Consider the following 20,052-nt stretch of genomic DNA (forward strand, 5'->3'; position numbering starts at 1 on the left):
CCGAGAAACCCGTAAGCAGGTCAAGCAGCAACAGTTAAAACCAGACATGGAACAATGAACTGGTTCCAAACTGGGAAAGGAGTATGTCAAGGCTGTATACTGTCACCGTGCTTATTTAACTTCTACGCAGAGTACATCATGAGAAACGCTGGGCTAGATGAAGCACAAGCTGGAATCAAGACTGCCAGGAGAAATATTAATAACCTCAGATACGCAGATGACACCACCCTTGTGGCAGAAAGTGATGAGGAACCAAAGAACCTCTTGATGAAAGTGAAAGAGGAGAGTGAAAAAGTTGGCTTAAAACTCAACATTCAGAAAACTAAGATCATGGTATCTGGTCCCATCTCTTCACGACAAATAGATGGGGAAACAGCGCAAACAGTGACAGGCTTCATTTTCTTGGGCTCCAAAAATCACTGCAGACGGTGATAGCAGCCGTAAAATTAAAAGATGCTTGCTCCTTGGAAGAAAAGTTGTGACAAATATAGACAGTATATTATAAAGCAGAGCCATTACTTTGCCAACAAAGGTCTGTCTACTCAAAGATATGGTTTTTCCAGTAATGATGTATGGATATAAGAGTTGGGCTATAAAGAAAGCTGCAAAAAAAACAAAAAAGAAAGCTGAGCACAGAAGAATTGATGCTTTTGAACTGTGGTGTTGGAGAAGACTCTTGAGAGTCCCTTGGACTGCAAGGAGATCAAACCAGTCAATCCTAAAAGAAATCAACCCTGAATATTCATTAGAAGGACTAATGCTGAAGCTCCAGTACTTTGGCACCTGATGCAAAGAACTGACTCATTAGAAAAGACCCCGGTGCTGGGAGAGACCGAAGGCAGGAGGAGAAGGGGACGACATGGTTGGATGGCATCACCGACTCAATGGACATGAGTTTAAGCAAGCTCCATGAGTTGGTGATGGACAGGGAAGTCTAGTATGCTACAGTCCGTGGGGTGGCAAAGAGTCAGACACAACTGAGCGACTGAACTCCTTTGAACTTTGAAAGCCCCCAACAGAAGCCAGAAATGCCAGATACTAGCTTCAGAAACATGATCAGGCTCTGCTAATCAGCAGCACCTATCTTGGATATTGGATCAGGAACCAATCAGTAGATAGCAGAGGCCATGCTAGTCACGTCAAGCCTCCATGAACAACAGTGATACTCCTGTAGCAGTAGCAGTATCCACTATGGTCAACAGTGATGGTATAAGTTGCAATGTAAAACAGCTTAGTGGTGGAAGTTGGTTTCATGCTATGGTTCTGGATATACGTTCCCTGGCTGTTGACCACTTTCCAAGTCTGAGATAAACAACATCCAAATTCCTTTGCTGAAAAAAATCATCTTACAATTAAGAATCTTGATTAGTACATTTCAGTTTTTAAAAACTGAAATTGGTTCATTAGGGTGATGAGATTATAGGAAATTTTTATCTTCCTCATTTTAAGTATTTTCTCTTTTTTTCTAAAATAAACACATTTCTCATGTATCAGTTTTTGAATAGTATGTAAAGCTATTGAAACAGGTGCAATCACTTTACTTTTAGTAAGAGGAAAGATGACAAATGACTGAGTTCTAAAAAAAGTCCAAGATTCATGGATTAAATAAGCTGCTAATACAGAAACCTGAAGTCAGCTGAGGTAGGAGCGAAACCAAGACAGTGTGGTATCAAGGAAGCTGAAAAAGGAGTAGCAGAAAACTGGGCTCTCAATACCTCTAGAATTCTATGTTACAGCCTTAGCCACCTAGAGAGACACTCACCTGATTAAATCTCTTTGGGTTTAGTCCCAAATCCAGGAGAAAAAATTCATTGTTCTCAGTTCACATATCCCCTTTAGACATGTATACTACATAAAGTGACTGCAAAAGTAACCACATGGTCAAGAGATAGGGCTTTATTCTCCTATCTCCAAAACGCAGGCAGACAAAATAATGCACTAAGAGAACAATCAGCATGTACTGAATAAGGAAAGTTTAAATGAAGCTGGTGAGCCTAAAAGAGTAAGTAGTATACTGGATATCCTGCATCTTTGCCTCCTGATTCATTTTCCATTCTTTCTCTATGACCTGTGTGACTGGCATCTGTGGATACTGCAAGCAAGTTCCCTTCCCTCTGCCTTTGTCGGGTTCAGTCTCTGGGAGGCACCAGTAATCAGTATGCTAGGAAGACAGAGTGATTGAGGTATTTTTCCCAGCTCCCTCCCTACATGGCCACAAACTGGCAACAACTCTGTACCTTTACCAAAGGCCACAGCTTCTGATTTGCAGTTTTCTTCAATAGCTTTACCTATAGCTATATCTTACCTATAGCTGGGATTCCCTGGTGGCTCAGACGGTAAAGCATCTGCCCACAATGTGGGAGACCTGGGTTCAATCCCCGGGTCTGGAAGATTCCCCTGGAGAAGGAAATGGCAATTCACTCCAGTACTCTTGCCTAGAAAATTCCATGGGTGGAGGAGCCTGGTGGGCTACAGTCCATGGTATCGCAAAGATTCGGACACGACTGAGCGACTTTTCACTTTTCACATAGCTATCTCCAGGTTCCAGGATCTGCTTCCTTCCCTTGTCACCACCAGGTCTAGGTGGTATAATTATTCCCCAACTCCTTCTATCCCTTGTTGGTTTCCCTTAACCTTATCTACAGTTTTGTAAATGGATCTTCCATCAAACAAACTTCTCTCAATTTCCCATTCCAATGTGCCATGTTTCCTGACTCAATCCCGTTTAATACAAGTAAATTGAGAGAAGGCATTTCAAGTTGCAGTAGGGAATATGAAGGAGAAAAAGGCAAAAAGACAGGGAAAATTTAGAATTATGATAATGGCAACAAAGATTTTTAGATTACAAAGAATGGAAGATGCTTATTAGGAAGTAGGAGGAAACAATGTTGAAGATGTAAAATGGGACCAGATCATGGAAGTCCCAGAAAGCTAATTTTAAGAAGTTTGAGACTAAATCAACATACCAAAAGCTTAAATAATGTTATATGTCAATTGTATCTCAATAAAGCTGGAAAAAAGTTTGGGACTTGATTTGAAAGACAAAGGAGAACTACTCAATTTAAAACTCTTTCCACATGTGCTAAGTAGATGTGTCAGGCATATATAGGCAATGGTTTAAAAGAATAACTTAGTAAAATTAGTCTGGCAGAAAGAGTGAACAATAACTGAAGGAAAGAATACTGACTAAGAGGTATTTTATTAATCTAGGAATGAGATGATGAATGTCTATACTATTGGAAAATGGATAATGAAAATATGAGACATTCTAAAGGAAGATATAATCAAGTAGAGGAAATGAAGGAAAAAGATTATTTCAAGTTGTCTAAATGAAGCTAGAATAGGAAACTATGAAATGTGAAAAAGAGAAGCATGAAAATGAAAAGAAAATGAAAAATGTGCTTCACTGATGAAACAGATGAAAAATCTATTAAAGATAAGTAAGAGATGGATGATATTCAGAGACTGACTCTTCAGTTCAGTTCAGTCACTCAGTTATGTCCGACTCTTTGCGACCCCATGGACTGCAGCATGCCAGGCTTCCCTATCCATCACCAACTCCTGGAGCTTGCTCAAACTCATGTCCATCGAGTCAGTGATGCCATCCAACCATCTCATCCTCTGTTGTCCCCTTCTCCTCCCGCCTTCAGTCTTTCCCAGCATCAGGGTCTTTTCAAATGAGTCAGTTCTTCACATCAGGTGGCCAAAGTATTGGGAGTTTCATCTTCAGCATCAGTTCTTCCAATGAATATTCAGGACTGATTTCCTTTAGGATTGACTGGTTTGGTCTCCCTGCAGTCCAGGGGACTCTCAAGAGTCTTCTCCAATACCACAGTTCACAAGCATCAATTTTGAACTTTCTTAAGAGACTGACTCTTGAGAAAGCCAAAAAAGCGCAAATCACCAAACTTAAGTCATAGGGTGTTACCGTTCTAAAAGAAAATTCATTCATTATTTTTCAAATTAAAAAAGGTTATATATGATAAATTCCCTCAAAAAAAGTTTTCAATGTATCAGTAACGAGTTACCTTTATAGGCAGCAAGATGGTTTCCTTTGAAAGGAGAGTTGTATGAATTTTTTTTTGGGGGGGGGGTGGGCAGGGTCAGAGGAGGAAGGCTGGGAAGAATGAAGAATCAACGGGTGACCCTGAAATTACAGCAAGTCATAAAAGGAGATGACATGCAGGCAGCTGAAAATACAGAATTGCAGATTAAAAGAAATGTGGGCTGGAAATATAGATATGAAGTCATCTACATAAAGTGAATGACTGAATTAAGGAGGATGAGCTAATTGAAAAAAAGAAAGATGTTATGACAGAGCTTTGGATGAATTGGGAAGAAAAATAGGATAATTAGGGAGACAGAAGAATTTATTTGTACCCAAAGACCCTTAATGTATCACAAATATTTAAAATCAATAGATTTTGTATTTTAAACATCATTTTGAAAAATAAATAAATATCATTTTTTACAAAATACAATATTCTGTAATGAAAAACATGAATTAGTATCAGGATTCTGGGGTTATAACTATCAGAAAACCATACTTGAACCATTAAATGATAAGGAAATTTAACCTGTAGCAAGAGGTAATTTAGGAATTGCATAGCAATTCATTGCATAGTCTCTTTCTGGAGTACCTTCTAAAGAGTAAGGGTATTTTTTCTTTGAACCACCTCCCCCTGGCCAGAATTAGATCACATGTTCATTCCTGAACCAAATATTGGCACAAAGATTGGAGATGATATTAAAGCTTAAAGACAGACTGATCATATGAGACACACTGGACATCGAGGAATTATCACAACATCTACTACGTGATGAATTTCAACTAACATAAAATTTATAGGTTGTTTAGAATATTACTGACTACAAACAGTATATGGTACAAAGTGAGGATAAATACAGACTCTTTTTTACAAGCTGCTTGACATTGAGTAGTTCACCTAACTGTTGGATCCAGTTAGTGGTTTTTAAATTGTGCTCCAAGAAGTCCTAGAGGTTCCATGGCCCCCCTCCATAGCTGCTGATAGAGAAGAAAGAGTCAACATACATGGCTCCAGTGTTCTTTCAACTCTCCCTTCAAACACAAGTAGCTCTACTTTGTTTTAATTCCGAGCCTCCAAATCTTTAACAGAAGGTTCTACAATTCAAAGAAAGATTAAAAACCAATAAATCAGATGATCCCTACGATTCCATGAAATTTAGAGATGATATGAAGAAGGTAAATAGAAGATATGAAGAAGAGAATTAGCCATTGAAGAAACAATATAATTCAAGCATGAAGGGAGAAAAAGCAATTAATGAGTTAGAAGAAATTTCAGACTTTCCTATCCGATAAAAAGTTTATCAGATGAGGCTATGTTTCAGTTGTCTTGAAAGTCAATACTAATAACCCTTTGTAGTTACGGTGCAGAAAAACCAAATCCATCAAAATTTGCCTTAATTTTAACCTAATTTCACTTGCATGTAAAAATAATCCCATAAATTTCTACAGCATGATAAACTTTCTGAAGTGCTTTTCCATATATTATTTTATATTTATTATAAGGGGCTTCCCAGGTGGCTCAGTGGTAAAGAATCTGCCTGCCAATGCAGGAGACATAAGAGACACAGGTTCGATCCCTGGTTTGAGAAGATCCCCTGCAGGAGGGCATGGCAACCTGCTTCAATATTCTTACCTGGAGAATCTCATGGACAGAGAAGCCTGGCAGGGTGTGGTCTTAGGGTCACAAAGAGTCGGACACAAGTGAGTGACTGAGCATGCACACATGCACGATATATAAAACTGGAAAGGCAGATATCATTAAACTCATATTGCAAATGAAAATACAAAGAGAAAAGCAACACTTAGTATGGTCTGACTCATGTATCTCCTTAGGAAGACTACAGTGAAAGGTTTAGTTTTAAAGAAAAAGATAAAGTACGAGTTAAGAGAAACAGAATAAATGAGAAATACTATGCAGAGAATTATGCGTATGCAGGAACAGGCCAATGGACTGGGTGAAGTAATGGACACTAAAAGATTAGAAGTCAATCCAAGAACTAAGTGGGGTGTGTAATGGTACAGATGATAGAAATGGATGCTCAGGTTGGAGAAGGAGGGCCAAATGACAAAGCTCAAAGGAAGCAGTATTTAATGATGAATTTCAAGGTAATGGAAATATTAGTCTAGATACATAGAGTCAAAGCTTATGGGGACCTGGTAGTTTAGGAGGATGAATATCAGCAACTTTTCCTTTTAATAAATATATGCTTTCTAATGGTGAATGAAGCAGAGAAGAAACGTGTAGATAAGTTGCTTATACAGTAGAATGGTTAAGATCACAGGTTCTGGAGCCAAATTTGAATTGCAATCCTAATTTTATTTTCCTTGTTGTGTAACTTTAGGCAACTACTTAATTGCATTCTGCCTCAAGTTCCTCATCTGTTAAATGGGAATATAATTTTTTAACAAAACAAAGTGCCTGGCATGTAATAATCCATGCAAGTATTTGTTGAGCATCTACTATGTGCTAGGCATTGTTACTTATTATTACTACTAATGTGAATTCAGGGCTTCCCTGGTGGTACAGTAAGTAAAGAATCTGCCTGCAAGGCAGGAAACCCAGGTTCAATCCTTGGGTTGGGAAGATCCCCTGGAGAAGGAAATGGCAACCCACTCCAGTATTCTTGCCTGGGAAATCCCAGGGACAGAGGGGCGTGGCAGGTGACAGTGCATGGGGTCCCAAGAGTTGGACACAACTTAAAGACTAAACCACCACCAAGGTGAATTCAAGGGGTTCTACGATTATTTTCTCTACTTTTAAACTAAAGTGGTCTGAAATCCTAGTGGCGGTAGGAATGAACTACCTTAAGGAAAGGTACCACGTTTCATACTTATCCCATAGCACCTTAATATATTCAGGGATCTAAGAGGTGCTAAAAACTTTTAATGAACATAAGAAGAAAAGCATGATGAACATGATATGGAACATGATATGAAATAAATGTGACTTATCTTTGCCTAAAATAGAATTTGATGAAATGTAAGGTGATTTATTCAGGATAAAGCAAATGGCAATAAAAAATAAATTAAAAAACTTGGTGAGAACAGTCAATGTCAGTCAAACAGACAGTAGTTAATGGCACGATAGTAGTTCATAGTCACTTTGTAAAACTGCATAGAAAGTGACAGGTATAGTATAGTGCTGAGTTAATTGTATAGTATACAGGAAAGTATAGTGCTAAGGGTTTAATCACTGATTGAACCAGATGGCTTATGCTAATCAAGGAAATGACCACAACCCTGTAGACCACCATGTTACAGATAGATGCTCCTCATTTGAATGTGAACAGATTACTACAATTTCCTTACCAATAATAAAAAATAAAGCTTAGTAGTTGGTGAGTCACTGGCATTATGTTAACTTTAGCAGAACAGCATATTTGGGGCTAGAACCTTAACTGACTTAATTAACAACCCTAAACTTGTGAGATTAACATGGGTTAATACTGCATTATAAATTCAGATCCAAGGATATTCTAGAAAATAAGTAAGACAATATAAAAAACATTATTCTAGTTCATAAGCTAGATGGTCTTTGACTCAACAAACTTAATGAATAAAAGAATTTATTGCTCTTAATATATCCATCCTGGATACATATTAAAAAACATGGGTTAACAGTTAAACTGACGATGGATACTGAAGAATACAAAAATAAAGACAGTCAATTCAGCAATTAATTAAACTTTTTAAAACTTTAGGAGACTAAGGGAAAGCATCTGTTAGAAAACCTCAAAATTTTAATCTAAATTTGACTAATATTTGTGTTGTTACTTGGAATTTAGTCAACCACCACCTGATTAATAAAAAAAGTCTTATATGCTAAATTGATTTTTTAAAAGACAATGATATTACGTTTAAAATAATGTACATTTTTCTTTACACATGATGTTTAAAACTTTGCTTTCAAGCTGCTTATTTGCACACTAAAATGATTTTTAAAAGAACATTTGCAACCATTTTTCTTTAATTTTTTATATTGGGTTTTCTTGGAGTAAGTGTATGAAGTAAATAACTTAGGAATTAATTAGATGGTTTGCTTTATACTAGTGATCTGTTCTAGACTCATTCCTAAGATACAAAGCCCTATTGATAAAAATATAATTAAGCTAAGATACATGGCTAAACTTATATTCAGATATAGTATCTTACAATTCTGTAAATTAAAAAAAAGAGTTGGTTTTCTGTAAGTTTTTCTTCTGTCAAGGTTACAAAGTGGAACAAACTTCTATGTCTTTCTACATTTTTCAACAACTGAAATCATGGAGCTGTTGTAATCAGCTAAGTTTTATAGAAGATACTCTGAAATATATCAATTCTTTTATAATAATTACTATGAAACAACAGGGAAGTGGGAAGGGAGAGAGAAGGGGAAAAAATCCAGTATGCAACTGATGAAAGTAGAAACTCATCATTTCTTATGTCTTTGTTTTTCTCTTATAATTACTTAATCTTAGGAGCACATTAAATTAAAATTAGAAATCTTTAAGAAATGATTTTCCACTGAAAATATGCTTTTGGTTTTATAGCCCTTATAGCTTTTAAATATCCTAAACTTTTAGTACATTGTCTGTTTTCTACCCATTTTATTCAAAGCTGTTAGTGCAGCAAATAAACAGTACAAGCTTTGATCTCATTAAATTACAACTTATAGTTCCTAGAGTCATAAATATCATGCCCTTTTCTCCTTTACCCCTCCTCTTTTGGTATGAGGTAGTCTGTTAAATATCACTATCTCCTTGAGTGCTCTGACGTTTACTCAGACAAATAGCAGAGGTTATGAATGCAGCACACAGATAGTATCAGGAATCCTTCATGATTGCCATAATGGTGAACCCAGCATTCAGAACTGTAATACTTAGTTTTATCTAACAACTAAGTTTGGTCTGTTTAACTTTGCTCCACACACAAAAAAAGAATTCCATCTTATCACAAACCAATAACTGTCCTGGACAAAATCAAACAACAGCATAAAAGAAAAAGAAAAATTAACTTTGGAAAAATTAATGATTAAAAGTTTTAAATGAGTAATCTAAAAAAATGTTTTTAATATTAGGCTTGATTAGCCTCTAAAGAAAAAAAAACAGAAAAAAAAGTTTTCTTAAAGTTAAAAATCAAGACTACACTAAGAAACACAAAATTCTTATACTGAGAATGTCTGAAATATTAAAAACTATCTGCTAAAATACATTCATAAACGCTTATCCTTTTGGCTATTTGAATATGGAACTCTCAAAGGTAATAACATTCCCACTTTACCCTTCTATAAAATCTCTCTTTCAAGAACTATTTAGCAGCATGATTACTGCCTTAATGCTTTCTGTAGTGACAGAGGCCACCATCATATGATACCCCTGAACAAGGTGGCAAGATGTGGGAAAAGGGGGCAAGTGTGCTCAGGAGCAGCACTATTCTACTCATGTATAGACATCCTTTACTCCTTTCACATAAATCCAGCACGGGAAACTCTCCATGGATTCACACAGACCTCATCTCCATCTACAGGTCGGTCTTAAACTATACATTAGAAATACAATAGCCTAGAAGGAAATGGCAACCCCCTCCAGTACTCTTGCCTGGAGAATCCCATGGACAGAGGAGCCTGGTAGGCTATAGTCCATGGGGTCACAAAGAGTCAAACACGACTGAGTGACCAAATAACAAACAATTACGTTACAATGAAATATTTGTTCTTATTTAATGAAAAATACATAATTTAGTAGAGAACTTTATGAGGTATAATATTTTCATAATAATGCAAACACTAACTGAATAGAGGCACATATGACTCTTTTAATATAATCACCAAATTAATGATTTAATCATTTAGGACAATGGTAACAGTGTCAAACAAAAAAATAAAGCGATATCACTAAAAATGTGTTTATTCACAACTATTCAGTCAATATTGTTTATATTTCCATTCAAAGTTTGTATTGATAAAAATGAATGGCTCAGGGAGGAAGGTTCAAAAGGGCGGGATATATTTATATCTATGGCGGATTCATGTTGAGGTTTGACAGAAAACAACAAAATTCTGTAAAGCAATTATCCTTCAACTAAAAAATAAATTAATTTTAAAAAGAAAAAAAAGAATCAGAGTATCATAGCATAAAAAAAAATGAACGGTCCATTTAACAATTCTGATTGAAATGACAGACAAAATTTTCAAATTACAGCTTTCTCTCCCTATATTAAAAGAGCCATCTTTAGTATTCTTAAATGTGACTGAAAAAAAATATTCTTTACATATAAATTGTCCTCTTAGGTAGTTTGTTGGATAGACATAAGACTTTTAAGGGCTAGAGACACATGCTTATTACCATTCTAACATTCTGTACTGGGCTACTTCTATGGGCTACTTCTATGATCTTACTTCTGGTCCCTGGATAAAGTCCAGGGAATATGAAACCAATTTATGGGCAGTTATACAATCAAGTCAGGAAGATCTTCTGGAGAAGGGAATGGCTACCCACTCCAGTATTCTTGCCTGGAGAAATCCATGGACAGAGGAGACTGGCAGGCTACAATCCATGGGGTGGCAAAAAATCGGACATGACTGAGAGACTAACACTTTCACTTGTTTTATATATAAGAACAAGACTGGATATAATAGTGTTACAAATATTAATGGTCTTTGAACCCTGGTTTAGCATTTAGAAGTCACATTAATCTTTAGCCCAAGTGGTCCTGCTTTCCTTGAAATGATACTAAAAGATAAAGCAGTAAAATTGCCTGATTTCTTGAAATATGCACTAAAGTATATGTCATTCATCTGGTAGCACAAACATTCTCAAAATTTAAGCCTGTGTCTCTATAAATAATCTTAATATATTTTTAATTTTGGTAAAATTACAGTTAAAAAGTTTTCCAGTTTCTGCTCCAGCATGTAAGAAGCTTAGTTACAAGTTTCGATTTGATTCTGCCACACGTAAAAAGCTGAGCAAACTGAAAATCAACAACTCTCTTAACAACTGCTAAAGAAATGAGGTCATAAGACAAACTGCTGCCTCAAAAATCAGAGGAATGGAGAGGTGACTATAGAAAATCATAAACAGAAACCTTCACAGGCACCAATGCCAACGTAGGAAAAACTGAACTATAATTGACTAATTCCTGGAGGCTTAGAGTAGACAATTCTGGAAGTTAAAAAATTCAGCAGGACACACTCATGGGGGCCCTCAAACTTTCGTGACATTTTATCTCAAGGTCCTCTCACAGTGAATATCAGTGAAAAATTCCTCCTGCTAGAACCAGGAGGAAAAGGAACCATTCTGAAATACACCAACTCATTCTGTTCTTATCAACAAGTCCTGCCTTTATGAGAAACTATTTGACTTGAATATAAACTACCTGAGGAAAGAGTAATATCCAACTCTCCAACCATCCTGTACAATATGAGATGGGTGGGCAGGGACTGAGAAACACTGGTGAAATTCACAATCCAAGGGCAACAGGACCATCTAATCATAAGACACCCATCCCCCCACCTTTATATTACTATAGGCCTATTAACTGCAATTCTTTTCACCCAGTATATCATGTCTGTCTTCCAACAAATAAATTACAAGGCATACTAAAAGGCAAAAAACAAAGTTTGAGGAGACTAAACAAGCCTCAGATCCAGAGTCAGATATGTCAGGAATTTAGAACTATCAGACTTGGGTTATCAGACTTAGCAGTTTTTAAGACATAGTTTTAAAAACTATGAATAAAAAAAACTATGAATAATATGCTAAAAGCTTTAATAGAAAAAACAGACAAAACATGAGAGAATAGATGGATAATGTAAAGAGAGGATGTAAATTCTAAACAAGAATCAAAAAGAAATGCTTCAGAAACACTGCAATAGAAATGAAGAATGCCTTTATTGGTCTCAATAGTAGATTGGACATGGCTGAGTAAATAATCTCTCAGCTTGAGGATATGACAACAGAAATTCCAAAACTGAAAACAAAAATTAAAAAGACTGAAAGAGGCATAAGAGAACATCCATCAATTGAGGGTCACATAAGCAAATTATAACCCATGCATAAGAAAAGGAGAAGAAAAGAAGGAAAAGAAGCAATATTTGAAGCACTGATGATTGACTTTCCCCAAATTAATGTCACACACCAAACCACAATCCAAGAAACTCAGAGAACACACGAAAATGTGACCAAAAAATTAAACCCAGGTATATCATATTCAAACTTCAGAAAATCACAGACATTTAAATGTCACTTAGTGATTGCTCCAAAGGATTTTCTGAGTGTCAGTAAAGACAGGTACTTAATTCTCTCAGGGATAAGGAGGTGGTCCAAAGTGGTATTATTCCATTTAGGGCTTTGAAAAGATTAGGAGAAGGAAATAAGAGGTCATGTTCAGTAAAAAGAAAAAGGCCTTGCCTACTTCTCTTTCCTCTCATACCACTCTGCCCTTGTATCAGAGGAGATATTTTTAGTTACAAATAATGGAAAATTAAACTAGTCCTAATGAAACTGGTTTAAAAAAATAATCGGGATTCATTGGCTCACAAAACTGAAAGTCTAAAGTTAGGGCAAATATAGGGTTGATCCATTCAGGAACTCATAAATGTCATCAAAGAACAGGTTTCTTTAACATCACGGCAATCTGGCATCCACACCGTCAGGTTGCTCCTTTTTAGCTTCTCATGACTGTATTAATAGCATGACTGCCAGCCCCAGTAGGGGTTACATTCTTCCTGGTTTATAACCACTGGCTAAGGTCATTTATCTATTCCTGAATCAATGATTGTGGCTAGAGTAACGAAATATGTTTATGGCTTTCTGCCAATTTAGGGTTCCTCTCTAAAGTTGGAGGCATCAAAACAAGAATCTGTGTAAGTTTAGGAAGGACAAAGGGGATATTGATGCTCAGTAAGCAACCACTAAATATCCAATGCACTCCTTCACTCAAAGTGCTCCGGCCATGCCAGACTTTTTCTAGTTCCTTAAATATGCTAACTCTGCCTCATCGAGGCTTCTGCTGTTCCTTTGCCGGAACTATTAATCTCGTCCCTCCCCCACCACTTCATCTCCAATGTAATAAAGTCACCTATGAAAGTATCATCACATTCTTTATTTTTTCTTCATATCATTTATAACAATTTTAAATTCTTTCATCTGTGTGACTGTTTTATATATAACTCCTCCATTGGACTCAACAAAGCAGGAACATGTTTATTTTCTTCATATCTGTATCCTCAGTGCCATATAGTACCTGGCACATAGAGCTACTCAAATACTGAATGAATGAATGGTGCTAATGAGATTAACATATAGCGAATGCTTATTGATAATACATGCCACCATAAAAATGTTTGCCACTAGCCATGAGTCAAAGAAATAATATTTTGAGTGGGTTAGAATAAATTCATTCATTACACTTATTGAAATCTTAACTCAAAGTTTATAAATCTGTATTTAAAACATTTTCTTTATCTTTCTACAAATAAAACTACCCAACTTTTCTGATATTATTTCATAAAACTAATTATGTTAGGTCAATTTTTATATAATACAAAAAATTATATCAATCATACCTTCTTTAAACTGTGTATCTCAGATTCTTGTTTTTTATTTAAATCCGAAAGTCTTTTGTTTAACTGTATTGCTTCCTGTACTGCAACATGAAAGACACTTAGGAAAACATTATTTCAATGTACATTTTAAGGAAATACTACTAACATGGACAAGGAAAATGACTTCAATGAAATATATATTTAGTTATTGCTAATTTAATAATGTTAATTAAACTGCCATTTACTATTACTAGTATCAGATAAGTTCAATTTATTCATTATAAATAAGTCCATTTAAACATTTCCTATTAAATATGTAAGTTTAAGTAAGGTAGAACCTACCATTTTGTTCTAACTTTTCATGATTCTCTTTTACCAATCCAAATTGACCTGTTATTATAGCATAGTATTTCTCAATTTCATTCAGTTGCTTCTGATGATCTTCTTTAGCCAGAAGATATAACTGGACTTTCTGTTCCTATTTTGAAGAGTTATTTTAAATGTTCTACATATATACATACACACACATTTATTAAACATATATAAAAATTTATCATTTTTAATAACTATTGTTATTAACAAATATGTCATGAAAAAGCACTCTCTGAGTATACCTTAGGGAGAAAATATTAGTTAACAGATATTTCTATATCTAGGTAAAATTAAAGCACTTTTTTCCTATAACAAAATAATCACTTAAAATTTTATTTCCCTTATTTATAATTTTTTTAAAAAATCAGTTGGTTGTTTATAGAAAAGTTAATTAGTCCAGTACAGCACTAAGCAAAGTGAGGGGAGTATTATTAAAGAAATACTTTTGCTGGAGAGGGTGTGGAGAAAAGGGAACCCTCTTACACTGTTAGTGGGAATGCAAACTAGTACAGCCACTATGGAGAACAGTGTGGAGATTTCTTAAAAAACTGGAAATAGAACTGCCATATGACCCAGTAATCCCACTTCTGGGCATATACACTGAGGAAACCAGATCTGAAAGAGACACGTGCACCCCAATGTTCATCGCAGCACTGTTTATAATAGCCAGGACATGGAAGCAACCTAGATGCCCATCAGCAAATGAATGGATAAGGAAGCTGTGGCACATATACACCATGGAATATTACTCAGCCGTTTAAAAAGAATTCATTTGAATCAGTCCCTAATGAGATGGATGAAACTGGAGCCCATTATAGAGTGAAGTAAGCCAGAAAGATAAAGAACATTACAGCATACTAACACATATATATGGAATTTAGAAAGATGGTAACGATAACCCTATATGCAAAACAGAAAAAGAGACACAGAAGTACAGAACAGACTTTTGAACTCTGTGGGAGAAGGTGAGGGTGGGATGTTTCAAAAGAACAGCATGTATACTATCTATGGTGAAACAGATCACCAGCCCAGGTGGGAAGAATGAGACAAGTGCTCGGGCCTGGTGCACTGGGAAGACCCAGAGGAATCGGGTGGAGAGGGAGGTGGGAGGGGGGATAGGGATGGGGAATACATGTAAATCTATGGCTGATTCATATCAATGTATGACAAAACCCACTGAAATGTTGTGAAGTAATTAGCCTCCAACTAATAAAATAAATAAATAAATAAATAAAAGAAATACTTTTGACAATTTAGGAAATAAATTTTCCTCTAAATTTGCTGGCATGTGCATTATCAAAACTCAGATAATTTTTCTGAAATTAATTTTAATGATACAGCACCTTCTCACTGTGTTAAAAATGGAATAATAAAAACAGTATCTATCAGTGACAGGGAGACAATATAATATAGCAGAAAGTTAACTTAAGCTGGGAGACATAGTTGGTAAAAACTGGACCCTATGTATCAATAGAATATAATATGGGCCTTCACTGCTTTCAGCTAAAGGAGTCTGTCTTTCCATACTCAGAAAAATGACTTAAAGTTTTTAAAAGAAATATTATGTTAACAGAATCAGTAATACTCTTCAAAAGTTTTTGACTTTGGCATTAGCAGAATCATTGATTGGTTTCGTAACTTTCATTCATTTCTGCCACATGCTTTCGTTTCTATTGAGAGATGAAAAACAAAGAACAATGTAGGCCCATCAACAAGTACTCAGTAATTACTTTCTGAGTGAACTGCTATCTCATACAGTTTCAACACTGGCAATTTGTTACATTTACCTAGCCAGCTTGTATTTCCCTTACACAAAAGTAACACAATTTCAAGTATTTATTTGAAATACTTCTTCATTATAATCTGCTAGGACTAAAATTCACAGGGTCCTATACTTCCCTAGTAAAGTGTAGGGCATATTACCCCAAACAAACCAACTGATTCCTACTTTATTGGAATTTCAATTGTGAGCAAAAGAGACCATAAAACTAAAGAAGTTCAGTGGCGACCCTATCCAGACTGATATGAGACCTCTGTCCTGGGTTTCTACATCCTGCTTCACAAACCCTGGTATTAACCTAGTCCCTGTTCATTTTCAAAACCATTCCTGACTCTGATTGTGTCTCCCCTAAATTTCCTTTTGCATAAGTTAAACAGAGCCATTTTACACTGCTTAACACCAAAAAACAGGCAGTATAGTAAAGTGGTCAAAAGATAGTCTGCCTATGTTTAAATCTTGCCTTTGTAATTTAGTTGCTGTGTGATTTGGGGAAAATAATCTACCCTGTCTTCAAAATAGATTACAACAGCATCTCCTTCTTAGAGTTGTGAAGATAACACAAATTATTAATAATACATACAGAGCACTAAAACAAGAGCCTGTTACATAACAAGTACAGTATAATGTTTTGTTATTATTATTCCTTAAATGATAAAGGTGCCTTCAATAGATTAATTAGTTTTTATCTGGAATAAGAATAACCCTCTGTAATATTAATAAGGAACACATGTTATAATTTAAGTTGTACCTAACTATATTAACTTGGGAAATCTGGTGAACATCTTTTCAAAGATTTTTTTTAAATGATTTTAAGCAAAATGATAAGCTGGCAACATTCTAAAAGATCAATTAAATTTTTTTCATGTACTTCTATGGGCTTTTCAAATTCACTACTTAAATCATTTGAATTAAGCATGCAGCAGTCATAAATTCAAACAAACTGACAAGTACACTTACTCCTGAGATCTCATGCTTACCTGTTCACTCGCTTCAGTCATGTCTGACTCTTTGCGATCCCATGGACTGTAGCCTACCAGGCTCCTCTGTCCATGGAATTTCCCAGTCAAGAATACTGGAATGGGTTGCCATGCCCTTCTCCAATTATGCTTACCTAAGTAGTCACTATTATCAATAACTAAACAATGAAAAATAACGACCCATATTCTGTACCTCTAAAATATCACTTAATTCTCTAATCTAGAGGTCCATCTAGTCAAAGTTATGATTGTTCCAGTAGTCATGTATGGATGTCAGAGTTGGATTATAAAGAAAGCTGAGCACGGAAGAAATGATGCTTTTGAACTGTGGTTTGGAGAAGACTCTTGAGAGTCCCTTGGACTGCAAGGAGATCCAACCAGTCTATCCTAAAGGAAATCAGTCCTGAATATTCACTAGAAGGACTGATACTGAAGCTAAAACTCCAATACTTTAGCCACCTAATGTGAAGAACCAACTCCATGGAAAAGACCCTGATGCTGGGAAAGACTGAAGGTGGGAGAAAAAGGGGACGATAGAGGATGAGATGGTTGGATGGCACCACGGATGTGAGTTTGTGGCATCACGGATATGAGTCTGCGTAAGCTCCAGGAATTGGTGATGGACAGGGAAGTCTAGCGTGCTGCAGTCAATGGGGTCGCAAAGAGTCAGACACGACTGATCGACTGAACTGAACTGAGAGAATTACATTCCTTTCAGGAAATGTATAGCAACCCAATACAATTTCACTAAAGATTGGTCTAAAGACATTTTTTTCAATTTAAGGAATTCTCTCAATCTACAAGTCAAATCAATTTTCATATAGCCTTTATGAGAATACTGTCCACTACATATAATCAGACATTAATACTGTCAATGCCTGCAAAGGTTAACTAATCCTAATGATTAAGAATGCAGCAAACGGGAATTCCCTGGTAGTCCAGGGGTTAGAACTCTGCACTTCCACTGTAGGGGACACAAGTTCGATCCCTGGTTGGGGAACTACGATCCTGCATGCCGCATGGTGCAGCAAAAAAAAAAAAATGCAGCAAAGATTAAAGTGAGTTCATAGGTATTCTCTACATACATAGAGCTCTATACACATTAGATTAGTTTGTGATATACCCTATTCCAACATTTATGCTTGAAGCCAAAGTTGAATTAAAATGCAGCTTCATTAGTTCTGCATGACACAACTTCTGATTTTCAAATACAATTAGTCTATTCAGTGGCCATGATAAATGCTATAAAGTCTTTCAAATCACAGTAGGCATCTATAGCTCACTGGCTCATATAGGACCCTGTAAGACTGTTCACATATGAACATAGCTGGCTGCCTTGATTTAGTTTTGAGATGAAGAGGGCAGTTTGCCGCTAGCTGCGTAACTGTCAACAGTTTACATTCTTTGGAAAGCAACAACAAAAAGCAGATTGGAAATACCTGTCTGAGAAACCTAAGAACATTATAAAGAATAACACAAATATAGTGATGGTGCTGATATAACATTACATAGGTGTGTGTGTTAGTTGCTCAGTTGTGTTCAACTCTTCGTGACCCCATGACTATAGCCCACCAGGCTCCTCTGCCCATGGAATTCTCCAGGCAAGAATACTGAAGTGGGATGCCATTCCCTTCTCCAGGGGATCTTCCCAACCCAGGATTGAACCCAGGTCTCCAAATGCAGGCAGATTCTTTATCATCTGAGCCACCAGATGGTACCATGATAAAGATTATGACTAAGAAATCACTGAGTATATAGTGTTTTTGTTCTTTTTAACTCTGAATTGTGTCAACTTGTTTTCTCTTTCACACAATTTTACTACTAAATGCAAAAGACTGTTCACAAGAAAATAATGTCAGGATTCACTGCTTTCTAAATACATACATACCTTATTTTAAACAAATTTAATCTTTGAAAATCAAGATTACAGGAAAACAGCACATACATAATTATGAGCATGTATGTGTATGTGTGTGTGTCTATGTGTGTGGTCTAAAAGTTTACTTAAAAGACCCTTAAGGCACTTAAAATAGAAATAATTTAAAAATAACATTTACACTCAACTTTCTACAACCATACTTACTAATAAAGCAAAGCTGCTCATTTTCTCCTTTCTTGTTCCCTTATAGAGACTGATCTGAAAAGTCTCCATAAGGAAATAAATGAACAATTAGTTCACACAAGTAAATTTTAGAGAAAAAGATTCAAAACCCAAAACCAAACTATATATATTACTCATCCTATTTATATATTTATAAATAAACTTTATATATTTCCTCATTTTGCAAATTACCTTTTAGTTTCTTCAATATAAACCCCAAGTAAATAATGGGCTATAAAATTCACTTTTCAAAAACTCATGGTAACCTTAAGATATTTTCACCTTTTTGGTCACAACTTAAAAACACTAAAGTTACATATTTTATGTGTACAGATGTATACAATATTATAATCACAAAGATTATTTCCAGACAAATCTTTAGTCTAAAAATACTCTACTCTGAACGAAAATATGTGGTAATTCCAAATCTCATCAAAACCTTCAATGCTGAAATTTTTTTATAATTTAATAAAGAAAACTAAATCCTCCTTGTAAGTCTTTTCTTTAGAGGAAAAGTAATATACAAAAAAGAAATAAACTGTAACTAAGAGATGGTTAGATAAGTTTTTATTTTGTTCATTAGTTCTATTGGTTACTCAGCTACACAACGTACCTATACAAAACAGGAAAGATTTTCATCAATGACCAAATCAATTAATTTGATGTTCTATAGTTTATTTTTTACCATTTTTGTTGTATTTGTCTTATTGGTAGTGATCAATATGATCATTTGTTCAAGAGAAGGTTTTGGTACTTTTAGAGACAGATGAATCTTTCCATTCATAATTGAGTTAATTTATTTAGAGACATGCCACCACTACATGAAAATCAACTTACTGAATTCCCACAAGACAGAATTTTACTAATAGTTAAGAGCCTGCCTATAGGAAATCATGAACTTCTTTATAATATTAGATTTGTACTATTTTTAAATGATTTCTTTTGGGACACAACTTTATCAACTGCTTCCCAAAGTCCTGTCTTGACACAAATGACTATCTTTTTCCTGTCTTGCACAGTCAAGTAATATAAAAAGATAATGTGCTAATCTGAATAAAATTAATTGGATTACTGAACACTGTTTAGCACTTCCCTGGTAGCTCAGTGGGAAAGAATCTGCCTGCCAATGCAGGAGACAATGTACAGAGTCTGATCTGGGAAGATCCCACATGCTGCAGAGCAAACTAAACCCGACCACCACAACGACTGAGCCTGTGCTCTAGAGCCCGCAAGCCTCAACTACTGCGCCTA

At 35.6% G+C, this 20,052-nt stretch overlaps 1 protein-coding gene across 1 annotated transcript in view; it reads right to left on the reverse strand.

The window, feature by feature from the left end:
• CCDC73 (coiled-coil domain containing 73) overlaps positions 1-20,052 on the reverse strand; it is a 151,001-nt gene that overhangs the window by 43,363 nt on the left and 87,586 nt on the right. The window contains exons 9-10 of the mRNA XM_043481470.1: positions 13,914-14,049; positions 13,593-13,672 (exon numbers count right to left, since the gene is read on the reverse strand). Of these exons, the coding sequence (XP_043337405.1) occupies positions 13,593-13,672; positions 13,914-14,049 (216 nt within the window). The remainder of the gene's footprint in view (positions 1-13,592; positions 13,673-13,913; positions 14,050-20,052) is intronic.

The sequence above is a fragment of the Cervus canadensis genome, chromosome 11, assembly GCF_019320065.1.
Source record: "Cervus canadensis isolate Bull #8, Minnesota chromosome 11, ASM1932006v1, whole genome shotgun sequence".
Taxonomy (NCBI): Eukaryota; Metazoa; Chordata; class Mammalia; order Artiodactyla; family Cervidae; genus Cervus; species Cervus canadensis.